Here is a 16647-nt window from a genome sequence, read left to right on the forward strand (position 1 = left end):
ATTTTTTGGAGATACCGAAAGATGTTTATGCTGTAATGTCCAAAAAATGGATTTAAAATTATGGCGTAGAAGATTAGGACATGCTAGTGTATCTAAAATCAAATATTTTTCAGGTATGAAAAAATTTTGTAATATTTATGATTTCACTTGTGAAGACTGTGTTCTTGGAAAAATGAAAAGATTGTCATTTAAAGATAGAACTTTTGTTTCATCTTAGACCATTTGTGTAATATCTCGTATTTTTTCATGATTTTTAAAATCAAAAAATGTAATTTTTGAATTATATATCTATAAAATTGACAAAATTATGGGAAAACATATTAAAATATAGGTGACATCAGCTGAGTCTAGACGTGGCCCAAAGCCCACTGACAAGACCTAATTGAGCTAAGTATAATTTGAGAAATTTTCAATTTTTAATCTTTAAATTTGAGTGAAATGCAAGCAAAATTCAGGTTAAATTCAAGCAAAATTCAGTATGACAACCGTTAGATCCGCCTTGGAATGTAGATCGCGTAGGTGACATATTTTTCTGAAATCGGATTACGGTTGGCCCAAAAAATGCATTTTTCAAAAATGACTGGCGTCTATTTTGGAGCTTTTTCTGGATTGGATCGGACTAGATCTGCATTGTTTGATCCAAGTTAGTATGGATCTAAACCCAGTTCATAATCCATATTGACTAGGATCTGGTCCAGGTTGGATCCATGAGGATTTGGATATGAATTTGGATCTTGGATCTAAATCTGGATCTGAAATTCATCCATGGTAATTTTAAAACTACCTTGAATTTAAAGTTTTAAAAATGACTTAAATTAAAGTAAGGATGAGGTAGAGTTCTACGTGGGGTAGAACTCTACCCCATAGAGCTTTCCAGAGGGGGGTGGTGTCACCCTCTGAAATATTCTTTTGAGATATTAAATAAAATAATTAATAAAATAAATAATATCTAGAAGATAAGGTTATCTAGATGAGAGTGCATAGTAGAACTCTAATCTCATAGAGGATCTTTTAGAGGGGACGTCACCCCCTATTTTAGAAAATATTAAAAAAATATAAAAGGGGTGATAGTCTCCCTCTCTCTAGATCTGTCTAGAACTGGTGTTCTAGAGAGAGAGAGGTAGAGAGAGTGTGAAAGAGAAAGGGGTGAGAAAAAAAGAGAACAAAAATTGTGTAGAGAGAGAGAGAAAAAAAAGAAAGGAAAGAGAGAAAAGAAAGGAATGAAGAAGAAGAAGAAAATATATGTTTTTCAAAGCATCCATCGATTTAATAGTCTTTTTCATGCTACGAATCAAGGTACGGATTTCTCTCTAAATTCGCACGGGAAAGGGAATCGTATAAATCAATTTAAGCACAAGTTTCACAGGGAAAAAGGAAAATTTGATTTCAAAGTTATATATATACACATACTGTCGATTATATATATATATATATATATATATATATATATATATATATATATATATATATTTTCCATGCTTGATGATTTCCCTTATTCATGCCATTGAATATATATAAGGACATTCAGATTTCTTATCATGCAAAGATACACATGTATTTAGGTTTATTGATTTCATTAAACCTGCATCTGAAATACTTATGAAGTCCAGATTTGTCTCTAAAAATATGCATGAAGTTTCAAATTTGTCGATTTTGATATTCATACATTTGAATTCATATTGTCGATTTTCTAATGTCCATACATGCTATATATATATATATATATATATATATATATATATATATATATATATATATATATATAAAGCCTTTTTGTTCATGCATGTGAACGTAGTTTATGATTCAGATTTATCGATTTTTGTTGTCCATGCAATCTGAATATATTTTTACTGTTTCAGACTTAACGAGTTTGGCTCACGCTTCTGAATATTTTTTATTTAGATTTGCCGAGTTATGCACATTTACATGCATCTAAACATATTTTGTTTGATTCAGATTTTTGCTGAGTTACATACCAATGCATCTGAATGTATTATCTGGATTTAGATCCTGTCAAGTTATATGTTCATGCATCTGAATATTTGTTTTGATTGAGATTTACATAACCAAGCATCTGAATATATTTCTTTGATTTAGATTTACATAATCGTGCATCTGTTTTGGTTCAGCTCTGCATGCTTGTGCATCTGAATATTCAAAACATCTCTCCCCTTAAAACTTTTCAAAATCTCTCTTGATTATTCAAGACTAAGGACTTCTGAATGTAAATGTTTTGTTCTTACAAACAAAAATGACAAACTTTCACCTAAAGCCATACCATATATATTTCTTGGGTTTGGTGAAAACCAGAAAGAATTTAGATGCTATGATTTTAAAAATGACAAACTTTATGTATGGTTCAGATCTGTCGAGTTATCTATGCATGCATCGGAATATACTGTTTGGGTTCAGAACGAGTCGCATGATCATATTGTTTTGATTCAGATTTGTCGAGTTACATGTTTATGCATTTGAATATTTTTGTCTTGATTCAGGTTGGTCAAGTACATGTTCATGCATCTGAATATTTGTTTTTTATTCAGATTTTGTCAAGTTGGTACTCATGCATCAAAATATTTATATGTTTCAAATTATCCAGTTTTGTACTCATGTTTGCATGCAGCCAGCATGTTATATGTATATGTCTACATGGATCAGTCAGCATGTTGTACAGGTTGTTATATGTATATCTTTTGTCTGGCCGACCCAAGTACATGATTGAGATCATGTACATGGATCAGCCAATAGGCTGGTACATAAGTAATTGTGGTTTGGCCGACTCATGCACATGATTATGATCATGTACATGGATCAGCCAACATGCCGAATACGGGTTTGTTTCAGGTCTGGTCGACCCATGTACATAATCATGATCATGTACATGGATCAGCCAGCAATCTATTAACACGTATTTTTCAGCTTGGCCGACCCATGTACATGATTTTGATCATATACATAGACCAGCCCCAGTTATTGGCATGATTATTAGACCAGCTATAAAATGTTGAGTTGAGCGGTCGATTCATGTACATGAATCTGATCCGTGAATTGCACTTCTCTTGTTATGGTTGATACATGTACATAAATATGAGTATGTACATGAACCGGACCAGCAGTGGTAAATTTATTGCATAGTTGAATTGAGTATATGAAATTGGTCATGTACGTAAATCTGAATGAATTACGTATTCTTTTTGAAACGGTACATGAATCTAATCCTAAATGGATCAGTTTACAATTTTGCATGTCATACGCATGAACCTGAAATTAATTTGATGTTTGCATGATTGTGATCATAAGCATGTTCGGTTGATCATGCATGAAATTGATCATGAATGGTGTGTTATGCAAGCATTGTATTCACATGCGTATGTGCTTGGCTTAATGTGCATTCATATCTTGTGTTTTGAATGTGCATTGTGAACATGTTTTGAAACAGTGTGTGTTGTCAGTGTGTGTTGTCTGCTCACTGAAATTTCGCAAGTTGCATGAATTACTTTTAAGATATGTAAGTGATCAGATGTGAACCACTACGGGCCGTGTAGGCCAGGAGCATGTGTTTTTCCAACTGTTGTTGATTTAATTTATGCATTGCAAAATTTATTTCTGAAAATTTTGGTTTTTCTAAAATTAATTGCACAGATAAATTGTGGGGGTCAGGGCCCAAAATTGTTTGTTTTGCATGTGGATTTGCAAAATGGTTCTTGTGTAACGAACTTGAAATTTATTTTTAACTGGTAAAAGAGATCAAACAGTGTAATTAATCTCTTCCTTTATGTCACTTCCACACTATAAAAATCTTGGATGGTGGTCATGGGGAACCACGAGGATACTAAAACTCCGTGTGCGATTGTGCCCCTAAACTCGATATGATAGTTCACCTTCCGGCAACGGTTTTAAGGATATTCAACCACTTTGCTTGGGGGTGGTAGTGTTGACTCAGCTGTAGTTATTAGTATACCAAAAAAGTTGCATCAATGGTTGATAATTTTCATTGATGTCCCAATATTAGGTGAGGATACTTAATGTTCCGATAGAAGGTGAGGATTCTTGATATCAGTCGAGAAACAAGCGTACAACTCAGTAATAAAATACAAATTGTGCGTTAAGCTACAATTGGAAACCTAACTTGAGCTTTAGGAATTGTGTTTGTTTTGAGTATCTGCGGGTTTAAGGAAAAGTGGAAATTAAATTTGTGTGCATTTAATAAGGACATGCATGCAAAAGCAACTCTGATAAATAACTTAATAAGTTATTAATGCATGTGCATTAAATCATATATATTTTACTGTTCAGCATGCATTTATGCATATTTGGCTTTGCATAATATTTGGTTTTGCATGATATTTGGTTAAATGTTTGAATGGTTAAATGAGTGTAGTAAGTTATTGCTTGTGTTACTCCTCTAAAATTTATGCATGAATTTGTTTATGTTATTTCCTTTATTGTTTGAATGTTTGGATTTTTAGAGGAATTTGTACGAGGACTTCGGCTCTTACCTGTTTTCTTAAAACTATTTTATAAGCACATATGCTCAGTGATGTCTCAGACCGGCTAGCTGGAGGCTACGAGAGTTGTGATGGTGTTTTGGGTTCTAACAGGATGGCTCGATTAATATAGATGATTTTTGTGTCTTTGATATTTGACTTTTTGATATTAATGAATAAAGTTTGATTATTATTTCAAGATGATTCAGTGCATAGTTTGGTTTGTGGTTTAGAATCGTAAATTTGTGATGTGCCCCGGATCCTTGGGTGAGTTTCCGCAATTGTTTAAAAACATAATAATAATAATAATATTTTCATTATTTTATAAGAGTCAGTTGGGGTCGTTACAATTTGAGTTGGTTCATTCGGATGTTTGGGGTCCAGCACTAGTTGTGTTTAAAGGTAGATATGCATATTATGTTATTTTTGCATATGACTTTACTAGATATACTTGGATTTACTTCCTTAAGCGTAAATTTGAAGTATTTTCCTATTTTTAAAGTTTTTATAAGATTGTCAAAAATAGATTTGAAAATGATATTTCTATATTTCATATTGATTCAGGGGGAGAATTTTTGTCAAATAAATTTAAAATTTACCTCCACTCACATGACATCACAAAGATCCTGTCCACACACACCATAACAAAATGGCTTAACAGAGAGAAAACATAAGCACCTTATTGAAACTTCAAGGACTTAAATTATTGTTAGCTATGTGTCTAAGATTTTTTTGGCAGTTCAAGTATTGTTTATCTTATAAACAGAATGCCTTCTTGTTTACACAATATTTCACCAGTTGAAAAACTCTTTAAACTCACCCATGATTATTCAAGATTACGAACTTCTGGTTGCAAATGTTTTATTTTTACCAATAAAAATGACAAATTTTCTCCTAGAGTTATTCCTTGTACATTTTTTAGTTATGCAGATAACCAAAAAGGATATAGGTGTTATAATTCTAAAAATGAAAAATTACACATCTCTCAAAATATAACCTTCTTGGAAAAAGAAAATTTTGTTAATAAAGATCAACCGAAGGAAGTAACCGAGTACTCTTTTTTGTTTAATCTTGTTTTAAAACAAGATATTGACAATTGTGATTGCGAGCATAATTTGGAGAATGTTATTGAATCTAAAGACTTTGAATCACTTGATGAATTGTCTCATAATGATCAAACTTGTATTCAATATTCTAGGCGAGGAAATCAAAACCCTCCATGTGCACTTGAAAAGTATTCAATATTTCGGTCCATTTTTTGGATTTTTTAAAAAAAAATAATTTTGCCCTATGAAATGGGCTGCGGAATTTAAAAAAAATCTTGGGGGGGGGGGGGGGGGGGCTGGACCCCCCGCCCGCTGACCGCGCAGCGGCACCCGCGTCGGGGGGAACCCCCGGACCCTATATATATATATATATATATATATATATATATATATATATATATATATATATATATATATATATATATATATATATATATATATATATATATATATTATTTATTTTACATTTTTGCCCCTACCGCACCCCCCGCACCCAAGGTTTTGAAAGTGCCGCACCCCCGCACCCGCACCCATGTGACATAGAGTGTACATGAAGGCACCCCCCCAGTAAAGTCTTCCTCACGAAAAGACTATTCGCCTACGAAAGGCATTATATGGGTTGAAACAGACACCTAAAGCCCAGTATGATAGATTCAGCAAAGTTATGTTTGATATTGGTTTTAGATCTTGATTGACTAACATTGTTTTGTTTGTTAAGGATTCTAATGCAGGTATTGTTATTTTGTTGCCCTATGTAAGTGATATGATAATCATTGGAAGTGACAAACAGGGAGTTCAAAATATTAAAAGGATTTTTAAAACTAATTTCGAAATGACTAACTTGGGTTTTTTACAATATTTTTTAGGCATAGAATCGCTTATTCCCCTAGATGGTACTTATTATCTCAATCTAAATTTGCTTCTGATATTATTCTCAGGTCAGGAATCACAGGTGACAAGAAGGTTGAGACTCCAGCAATGATAAATGTCAAGATGAAAATCGATGATGGGGAGCCCCTAGATGATCCAACCCCTTATCGACAACTTATTGGAGATCTTTTTTACTTATCTATTACGAGACCTGATATAGCACACGTTGTACACAGCTAGTCAGTTTCAGCACGCACTGTTTACATGAGAGCTATTTTGTGTATTATTAGATATCTTAAAATTTTTATTTCTAGAGGCCTTTTTATGTCATCTACGTCTGCACTAACCTTGCTTGCATATTCCGATGCAGATTGAGGAGATCCCAACAATAGACACTTAACCATGGGTTTTTGTATTTTTCTATGTGAATCGTTAATCTCGTAGAGGTGCAAAAAGCAGCAGGTCTCTCTTTCTTCAACTGAAGTTGAGTACCGGACTATGGCTACAACCACAATAGAGGCGGCTTGACTGAGAATATTGTTGGCTAATATGAAAGTCACTATACTAGGAGCGTCAAAGATGTGTTGCGAAAACAAGAGTGTTATCTATATTGCCAGCAACAATACTTTTTACGAAAGAACAAAGCACATCGAGATGGATTGCCACTATGTGTGAGAGGAATGCCTTCAAGGGATGATTGATCTGCCTTATGTCACATCAGAGTACCAATTGGCAGACTTCTTTACCAAACCTCTCTTTGCTCCTACATTTCACTTCCAGGCAACCTTTCGATTACTCTACTGTAAGTTTGAGGGGGGGAGTATTAAATTCTACATATATAATTATGTACTATATATATGTATATAAAATAATATGTATATACATATATATACGTATATATATAAATAATTTATTTTTTTATAGTGATATTTTTTGGGACAGATTTGGACTTAGTCAAACTAAATTTGATTAAATCTTCCCAACCCCCAACCGCTAGATTTCTAGTCGTCTGCACTCTTTTTACTTTTTGTCTTCTTCTCTCTAACTCCTCTTCATAATGTGTATATATACGGGTCTTCCCCTCATAATCTCTAACTCCCCTTCATAATGTGTATATATAGGGGTCTTCCCCTCCTTGTAACGTGTGCTTTTGCACAATCTCTCCATTGAATAAAGTATATATTTTTTATATTTTCATTTGTGTATCTTCTTTGTGGGATTTGTGAGTGAGTTCTTTTAGAACACTTTGTGGTTCCCTTAGTCGGTGTTGAAAGTGTGTTCTTTAGAGAACACTTTTGTTATCTACTAAAGTTGAAGATTGGTGGACTTTTGGTTCGTGATTGAAGTCTCCTTAAATCTTTACAACGATATGTATCTTATTTGGACCTGACTGATATGGGTAACGTACCATAGAACCTTGGGTCAGAGTAATACTCAACAGTGTGATAAGACCATGGAGAAGAGGGTGAAGCACTTTTTGATAGAGCCTTAACTGGTCAAAGGTGGAAGTGACTGGATCTGTAAAGATATGAGAATGGCCCTTAACCTGAAAGTAGCGGCATATACAAACATCTAAGAAGAGAAGAGACTCATCCCCGACCCCTAATGGTTGGATCTCATATCCAGGGACCATGGATTTCATAAAATGATATCAGATCCTTGATATGAAATCAGAGAACACTTGGACCAGATCTCTCTCTCTCTCTCTCTCTCTCTCTCTCTCTCTCTCTCTCTCTCTCTCTCTCTCTCTCTCTCTCTCTCTCACACACACACACACATCAAATGTTGGGATTTCAGATCCAGATTGAAATCATGGAATCTAAGATCTGAGGTAATCAAACTCTCCTGACCCAACAATCCATGTGATGCACTCTACAATTTATAAGCAAATAATTTAGCAAAGAGATGAAATCCAGGACTTTGTATGTGACTTATGCCCCATGTGACATAGCAATTTCTTCTCTGTGCAAAGCAACGTCTGACAAGCAACTGGTTATAAGATGTCATCTCTAAACATAGGAAAAGGAAGAGTCCAGTAGCTACCTATTATGCCATTATACACAAATTGTCCACAATGAGAACCAAGAAGGTCTCTGCAATTGTTTAATAATATAAAACTACAAGATTCATAATACAAAAGATGCCTTAAATCAACAACTTAATTACTACATAAAAATGTAACATGTTCAGTAATTCAGTGTATTCTGACTTTTCATGTACAAAGACCATAATATGAACTCTTCTGTGCTTATAGAAATAACTCCTTACAAGATTAAATTCCAAGGATGTGATCAACTATACATGTTTACCGCACAAAGATAAGAAATTAAATATCAAGAAATTTCTCAAATGGATTAATCACACTACATGTTTCTCGTTACCATGTTTAGGTAGACAAAACATCAAAGATATTATTAGGAACAGTGGTTTCATGATACACGAATCTTCCCTCACAAACATAATTTCTTATTCAACAGAGTAAGCCAAACGAAACAGTGACTTACTTACCAGCAAGAGTTTCTTATGCTGCTTTCTTTGGGGGAGAATTCCAAGCGCATCTAGCATTGATTCATCAAGTTCTATAAGAAACAAGCATTCCTGTGTTAAACAAAAAATCATGGTCCTGATGCAGAGGCCACTAAAGGAATGCATTTTAACCCCAGTATTACAACCTTTTGTTTGCAATAAAGTTGCCAATATACTCAAAGAACCAAGGACTTGTACTTCATTCCCATTAACAATATACGACAGCAATATCTCCCTACATAAAACAATGTTATGGTTAAGATATGGTCTTGATATCAACAGAAAGGACAAAAATCTAGCATGCCCATCTATCAAATCAAGAATTTTGCTATTAGATTTTCTCCAAATTCAAACAACCCTTTGAAGTTTTGTACAGAAGAAAGTAACCATAGATAATGAAAAGACAAGGTATCTCTAAAAAATAGAATTCATGAACAGATAGAAAGATCCGCTTCCTGGTCATAAAGTAAGGAGGCAGGGAAGAAAAGCAGAACTTAACAAGCAACATCTTTAACAATAACAAAAATTAAAGCATGACCACTCCAGGTGCAAAAGGGAAGTACTCCGTACATGAATATGGTGTACCAACTACCAGCTGGAGTTCCATGTCTTGTTGGAAGGGCATACTTCATCATCAGCATGGCTAGACTTTACCTTATGCACATCATGCAGATGCAGTAGTGGCTAATAAAAGCATTTCACTTTTGGTAAGAGCCATACAAATTGAACATTATATGTAAAAGGGCCAAACGTTAAACTACCCTTTTCTTTTCCTCTTTTTTCCCCTGGGAAAAGGGCCAACCTGAGGTCAAATGAGATAGCTGGATGGTTAGGTCACACTATCATAACTGAGGGGTCTCGGGTTCGAATTCAACAGGGGTTATCCCCTAGCATGCGAAGAAAAAAAGGCCAAACTACCCTCATAATGTAAAGAATATAATTGTATAGGAAACATAATAAAAGCATCCAAAAGTAGTAAGGTTTGAAACTTTGAATAGCTCAGAATTAACAACCTCAGATGTGAAGTGTCAACCACCTAGAATCTATGTGGCTATGTAGTTTTTTGTTGAATGTTTGAAACACTGGATATGGATATCCAAATCAAGGGGAAAATCATGGGCCAGCTGGTCACTCATACCACAGACCACATCCAATGTCAGTCTAATCTCTCCAGTTTTTTAGTTGATTAATAGATGGCACAGACAAACCTTGACTTTCATTATCGCCTCCAAAAACTCATGATCCTCTAACTAAATACCACAACAATCAACGGCATGGATGTGCTGTTGACATCATTTTTAGTCAACATCCTTTTGTTTCATCTGAAATATCAGATTTAATACATATATTTGTAGCAAGTTTTATTTGAGAAAGTATATACCCTCTGTTGAATATGCAACTTCAATTCCTAAAAAATATCTTAAGAATCTTAGGTCAAACATATCAAAATTATCTTTTAAAACATTTTTAACATTACTAACTCCCTGTTTGTCATTCCATGTTATTATCATATCATCAACGTAAAGTAGAAGGATAACTATGCCAGTACCTATACTTTTCACAAAGAGAGTAGTGACAGTACAGCATGAATGAAAACTTAAATTAATCGTAACATTACTTAATATATCATAGGCCTTAGGGCTCTATTTAAGACCATACAAAGCTTTTAAATATTTAAGAGATTTTCCTTCTTCAATATCAAATCCCGGCGGAGGATCCATATAAACTTCTCATTTAGTTCTATATTAAGAAAGACATTTTTAACATCTAATTGATATATAGATCATTTTTTAGTGGCTGCAATAGCTATTAGAGTCCTAACACTAGTCATTCTAGCTAATGGTGCAAAGGTTTTCTCATAGTCAATTTCATATTCTTGAGATTATCCTTTAGCTACTAACCTAACTTCATATCATTCTAGAGCTTCATCAAATGGGTTTTTTGTTTGAAGGTAACTCAACTACATTTCAAGTTTTTGCTTTCCTAAGGGCATCTAGTTCTTTGTTCATAGCTTCAATCCAATGAAAAACATTTTTAGTTTCATTATAATGTCAAAGCTCATGGTATGAATGTAATGCTATTAGGCAAGTCCTATTGTAAAACCCGCTAAAAAAAAATGGACCAGGGCCGGGTCGGGTCCGGACCCGACCCAGGCCCCTCTTCATTAGGGTTTCATAACCCGACACAGAGGGAGGATTTGTTAAAACAAATCCTCTCCCCTGTGCGCCGCGCCCTGCCCACGCCGCTCCACCCTCCTCGACAATTAAGGAAACCCCTTGAGGGTTTCCCCGATTGTCGCCTTCCCCGAGTCTTTAAGAGAAGGGCATGAGGGGAGGGGAGGCACACCTCCCTTCTCTCCTCCTCCTCCTCTCCTCCCGACGCCGCTGCCCTCGATCTCCTCTGCGCTCGCCACCGCCGCCGTCGTTGCGCCCCACGCCGACGCCGGCCACCGCCTCCCAGGTACGCCACTCTCCTCCTCCCTCTTCTCCTCTTCGTCTCTCTCTCTATCACCTCGCCGGGAGGCCGACAGGCAGCGCACGGCCCCTGCCGCGCCCTCCCGCCTCGCCTGTACCCATCGGAGGCCCGACAGGTGGCCTACGGGGCCCCTGTCGCCTCCCCCTCTCTCTTGAGGTTGCAGGTGGGCCTACAGGGGGTTAGTCACCCCTGCGGCACCCCTCCTCCCTTCTTTCCCTCTCTTTGAGGGCGTGCCGAGAGGCTGGCAGACGGCATACTGCCTGTGCCATGCCTTCCCTCTTCACCTCCCTCTTTTTCCCCCTTCTTAGGGGTTCGCAGGGAGGCCGGCAGGCTGCGCGCGACCCCTGCCGCGCCCTGCGTATCCATTAGGGGCCGACAGGGGGCCTACGGGGCCCCTGTCTACGCCTTCTCTTCCCTGTGAGAGATCGGGCGACCCACAGGAAGTCGGTCGTCCCCCTGTCTCCCGGCCTCTCTTCTTTTAAACCCAGCAGGGGCCATCTTCGTAGGGGTCGGCAGGAGGCTGATGGCTCCTGCCGCCCCGATCCCTCTCTCGTCGGCAGGGGCTCGACCCCTGCCGATTCGCCATCGTCGGCAGGGGCAAGCCCCCTGCCCCTTCGATGCAGACGGCAGAGGCTGCCTCCCCTGTTGTTTTGCTGCCATCGGCAGGGGCTTGACCCCTGCCGATTCGCCACCGTCGGCAGGGGCTCGACCCCTGCCGATTCGCCACCGTCGGCAGGGGCTCGACCCCTACCGATTCGCTGTCGTCGGCAGGGGCGCGACCCCTGCCGCTTCGTTGCTATCGGCAGGGGCTGCCCCCCTGTCGATTTCGCTGTCATTGGCAGAGGCTCGCCCCCTACCGCCTTAGTGCCGTCGGCAAGGCCTCGTCCCCTGTCGCCTAATTCTACCCTTGCCCCGTTGCACCATTAATTATATTAACATAATTAAATGTTTCGCACTCTTGCAGATTTACGCAACAGGTCTCGATCGTGCTCTGCGGCTCAACCCTCATATTATCCTCACGCGTAGGCGTACGCAGTTGCACGACATCCCAAGGTAGGGTAAAGTCGCACAAGGGGCAATAAGATCTAATTAAGGTGAAATAATTAAAATGTCTATGCTAGTTGTACTTAGATTTATACTGCTTTTGCGTGACTTATTATTTTTGTCTCCATGTTTATGAGTCGATGTACGGTTTTACTCTTCGAGTAGTAATTTGTGTATTTGCTTACGTGTTGAAGGTGGTTTCGCACTTTTTGCAATACTTATGCCCTAAGTTGCTTGCATGTATACTCGCTTGTACCTTTCTATGGGTGGATGTACAATTTCATTATTCGATTATTATTTTGCGTAGTGTTTATGAATTTGAGGTGTGGTTTCGTATTTCTTGAAATACATATGCCTTGTTTGCTTGCATCCATTTTTGCCTGCACGTTTCCTTTGAGTGAGGTACGACCTTGTGTCTCGTGTATTACTTATGACCTTATGTGTTTGCCTGTCTAAGTGGTCAATGTATGGTGTTGGTACCTCATGTATTACTTATGTGCTTTTCCCTCGATGTGCGGCATCGCAAGTCGAGAGTTGTTTGTTGACATGTTATAACCTGCATATGCTCACACTCATGGTAAATATGTACTTACATAACTGTAGTCTTGTGCATATCCTGTTATCACCTGTTTTCAAAACACCAGAAGTTGCACTTGAGCACTATAGTTCTTTTAAAGGGGATTTCCTTCTACAAACCCAGGGCTCTTCAAAATGCACAACTTTTGCAAAGTATGATTAAGTCTCCCAGGATTGCGAAGTCACATTTGGCCCCTCCCAAGTCCACACACTTGGGAGAAATGTTTTATAACCTTGACTCAAGTTGCGGCTCATTTTGAATAACCCCGATCAGGGGCATGAGCATATGAATGAGTGGGGTTCTGTTGAAGGACCCATTCTTTATGTATCAAACTAGTGTAACATGTCGATACTAAGATAAATTTTGGATGTAAGATTGATAGTGTTGTGTCTTGTGTGAATGACTTAATGTGGCATTATGGCTTTTAAGGATGAATCGTGCCAAATGAGCACTCCTATATTCTTTGAGTTGTTATGAAGTTGTGTGTTGGGTATTCCTTTTGAGAAGCCCACAGACCTCTCTGGTTCAGTATAGCGTACTTTTAGACATGCACAACATGTTAAGTACTTTGTTGATCGGACGAGAGATCCGAGATGACCTTGCATCATGAAATATGAAAAATGTTGATGAAGTGAATTCAAGATTTATCTTGCAAGGCTGTGTTGTATTAATTCTTTTGCAGATAACATCTGTTGGGGTTTCTTTTGTGGAACCATATCCCTTTCATCGTAGTCGTACTTATGACATGTACGACCGTACTTTTTGACAAGTATGTCTTCTTACGTTGCGATGATTGGATGAGTAGGTTGTGGCAACCTCGATGAGCGCAAATAACAAAATGTTGTGATCACCTAAATAAGTGATGTTTTCGCCTTCACCGGCAAGATACTCGAGTGGGTCGAAAGACCAGAGTATGTAGAATGAGTCTTCAGTTAACTACCCCTGATGTACTCATTCGAATCGCTGACTCCTGTCAGGAGAGAGGACATGAAGGTACAAAACTTTGATGGACAGGCCATTAATGGCAGTTACGAGCAAAAGACTCGGCTTCCCCAGTCATCGGAGTTAGGGGAATGAGACTACCATAATTATCCTAGGTGGTAGCTCTCCATGTTTGGGATGCATCCATTGTTTATGCTGCTTTGGGGATTTCTCTCTTGGTCTCCGACCGTCCCCTTAGGTGCGGACTCAGTCAGCTATCCGGGTTATCATAAAATACATAGCATAATAAACCCCCGGATCAGTCTAGGCTGTTTCTAGAGTCGTGCCTTGTGCGTACCCGCTTGGCCAGTTAATATCGAAATATAATTTAAATCCGATCACACAATGTGTTCAGTTATGCACGTATGAAAGTTATAGGGTACAACAGGTTCAATACTTATGGAATTGTGTGTGTGGTTGATGAAGCATTGTATTTTGCTGGTTAACTTTCTTGTGCAGTGCTTTGCTTGTAATAGTTAGCCTACTTGTGCCAGTAGAATGCTTGTAATAATTTTAACATTGTGTTCATGATAGTCGCTCTGTGAATTTGTTGAAATTAAATTGTTATATAATTGCTTGTCTACTTGACATATTAAATTATTCTGCTTAATTATGTTCAATATTGTCCTGTCTGTGCACCTACCAGTTTTTAGTGAAACTGACCCATTTTATGGGCAGGTTTTGGATAGGTAATACAGTCTGCGATGGCACGATGGCGTGATGAGGTCAAGATAGAGCTTTTTCCCTGACGCTACGCTCCTGAGAACATGTTGGTAAATTTGGTATAAAGTGTGTTTCAAAATTTCTCTTTTATTAAACCGTGAGTTAATAAAACTGTTTTAGTAAGCTTCTTGGTTTCAACAAACGAATTCTCAATTATTGAAACTCTGTTTCTAAACCATTTGACTTCAATGGTTGTGCGGGATTTGACAAAAAGGAAAGTTTACGCTGTAATGTGCTCAAGATCCATTGACTTGTGGTTTTAAAAATATCATTTTCCGCTGAAGTATTATTTAAACTCTGATAATTGTATGATTTCAAAGCTTTCTAAACTATTCTAAAAAGTTACAAGTCCTGGATTTTTGGGGCGTTACACCTATAATTGAGAGATAATGACTCATAAGAGACAAACCTATTTGGTGGAATAGATTCATTACTAGATCTCCTAAGAGGAGTTTCTTCTATAGGCTCACTATATTGAGAAAATTTTTCTAAGGCACTAATAGGATTATTTTGCTCACGCCAGGTATAAACTTGAATATTTTTAGGATATCTATTAATGACGTCATCACTACTCGGTGATGTCTCAATATTAGAGCATTCATGATTGATATCATCTATAATTTCATGATGATTCAAAGAGTCATCATTAATATGTATATCTTCTCGTAGAGAGATCATACAAAAACATATAGTCTATTTCTTTATTTTTATCATACTCTTCAAAGTCATTTTCATCTTTTAAGAATGTCACATCGTTGGAGACAAAGTTTTTTATTTTTGAAATCAAAGCATCTATATCCTTTTTATTTTTATCATATCCAATGAAAACAATACAATTGTTTTTAGTGATAACTTGTCTCTTTTGTGTAAAAGCACAAAACATTTACAACCAAAAAAACATAAATGATTGAAATCGGGTGTTATTTTGAGGACTTTTCATAAGGTTAAACATTTTTTAAAGTAGATGATGGCATTCGATTTATCAAATAAGTGAAAGTTAAAACACCTTTGGCCCAAAAACTTTTGGGGATATTTTTATAAATAAGTAGTGTTCTAGCGGTTTCTATTATATGCTTATATTTTCTTTTCGCTAGTCCATTTTGTTGTGGTGTCTTAGGGCAAGATCTTTAATGGAAAATCATATTTTTTTTAAATTGTTTTGAAAGTCATTTGATAGATATTTCTCACCCGAATCCGATCTAAGAATAGATATATTGATTTGAAATCGATTCTTAACTTTTATGTGAAATTCTTTAAACAATAAAAAGACTTCGACTTAAAATTAAGAAAGTAAACCCACACATCTAGTAAAGCCATCAATAAAAGTCACATAATACGAGTAACCACCTTTAAATATGATGAGAAAATGACCTCATACATCCAAGTGCACCAATTCAAAAGGTCTTGTGAAAACAAAGGTTCTATTTGAAAATGGAATATATTTGTAATAACCGTGAATTTTATCAGATAAGGAAACTTGAAATTTACGTACTTAAGTTGAATCTAGGAAGAATTCAATGGATTCGCAAAGTTTAAATTAAATGTTAATGAGAAAAATTTTATTTTGGACCTATAACACTTTATTGGGATCCGTAATAGCCTAGATTATGTTTGCCCCTGCCTGCAGGATAGAGAGGGAGGCCAGTCGAAGGGTAGGTACCCTCTGATTGCCACCAAACAGGAAGCAGGGGGTGTCAGTCCCCATGTCTGAAAGCTGGACAAGGAGACAGGGGGTGAAGGGGGAGAGCGCGGCAATGGCCGCCGACCTCGTGCCAGCTTTCCGGCAACCACAGAGGAAGAGGGAGGGCACGATAGGGGGTTGTCGGCCTCCAGGCGAGCTAACCGAGGGAGAGGGAGGGCGCGGCAAGGGGTCGTCGACCTCTCGGCAAGCTAACAAGGGGAGAGGGAGGGAGCGGCA

At 37.5% G+C, this 16647-nt stretch overlaps 1 protein-coding gene across 4 annotated transcripts in view; it reads right to left on the reverse strand.

Annotated features, from left to right (window-relative positions):
* LOC149851230 (protein TRANSPARENT TESTA 9-like) overlaps positions 1-16647 on the reverse strand; it is a 153505-nt gene that overhangs the window by 99092 nt on the left and 37766 nt on the right. For all 4 annotated transcript variants that reach the window (XM_089999380.1, XM_089999387.1, XM_089999395.1 and 1 more), the window contains exons 11-12: positions 9076-9164; positions 8912-8982 (exon numbers count right to left, since the gene is read on the reverse strand). In XM_089999380.1, the coding sequence (XP_089855506.1) occupies positions 8912-8982; positions 9076-9164 (160 nt within the window). The remainder of the gene's footprint in view (positions 1-8911; positions 8983-9075; positions 9165-16647) is intronic.

Source organism: Nuphar pumila, chromosome 1 (genome assembly GCF_984573655.1).
Source record: "Nuphar pumila chromosome 1, dmNupPumi1.hap1.1, whole genome shotgun sequence".
NCBI lineage: Eukaryota > Viridiplantae > Streptophyta > Magnoliopsida > Nymphaeales > Nymphaeaceae > Nuphar > Nuphar pumila.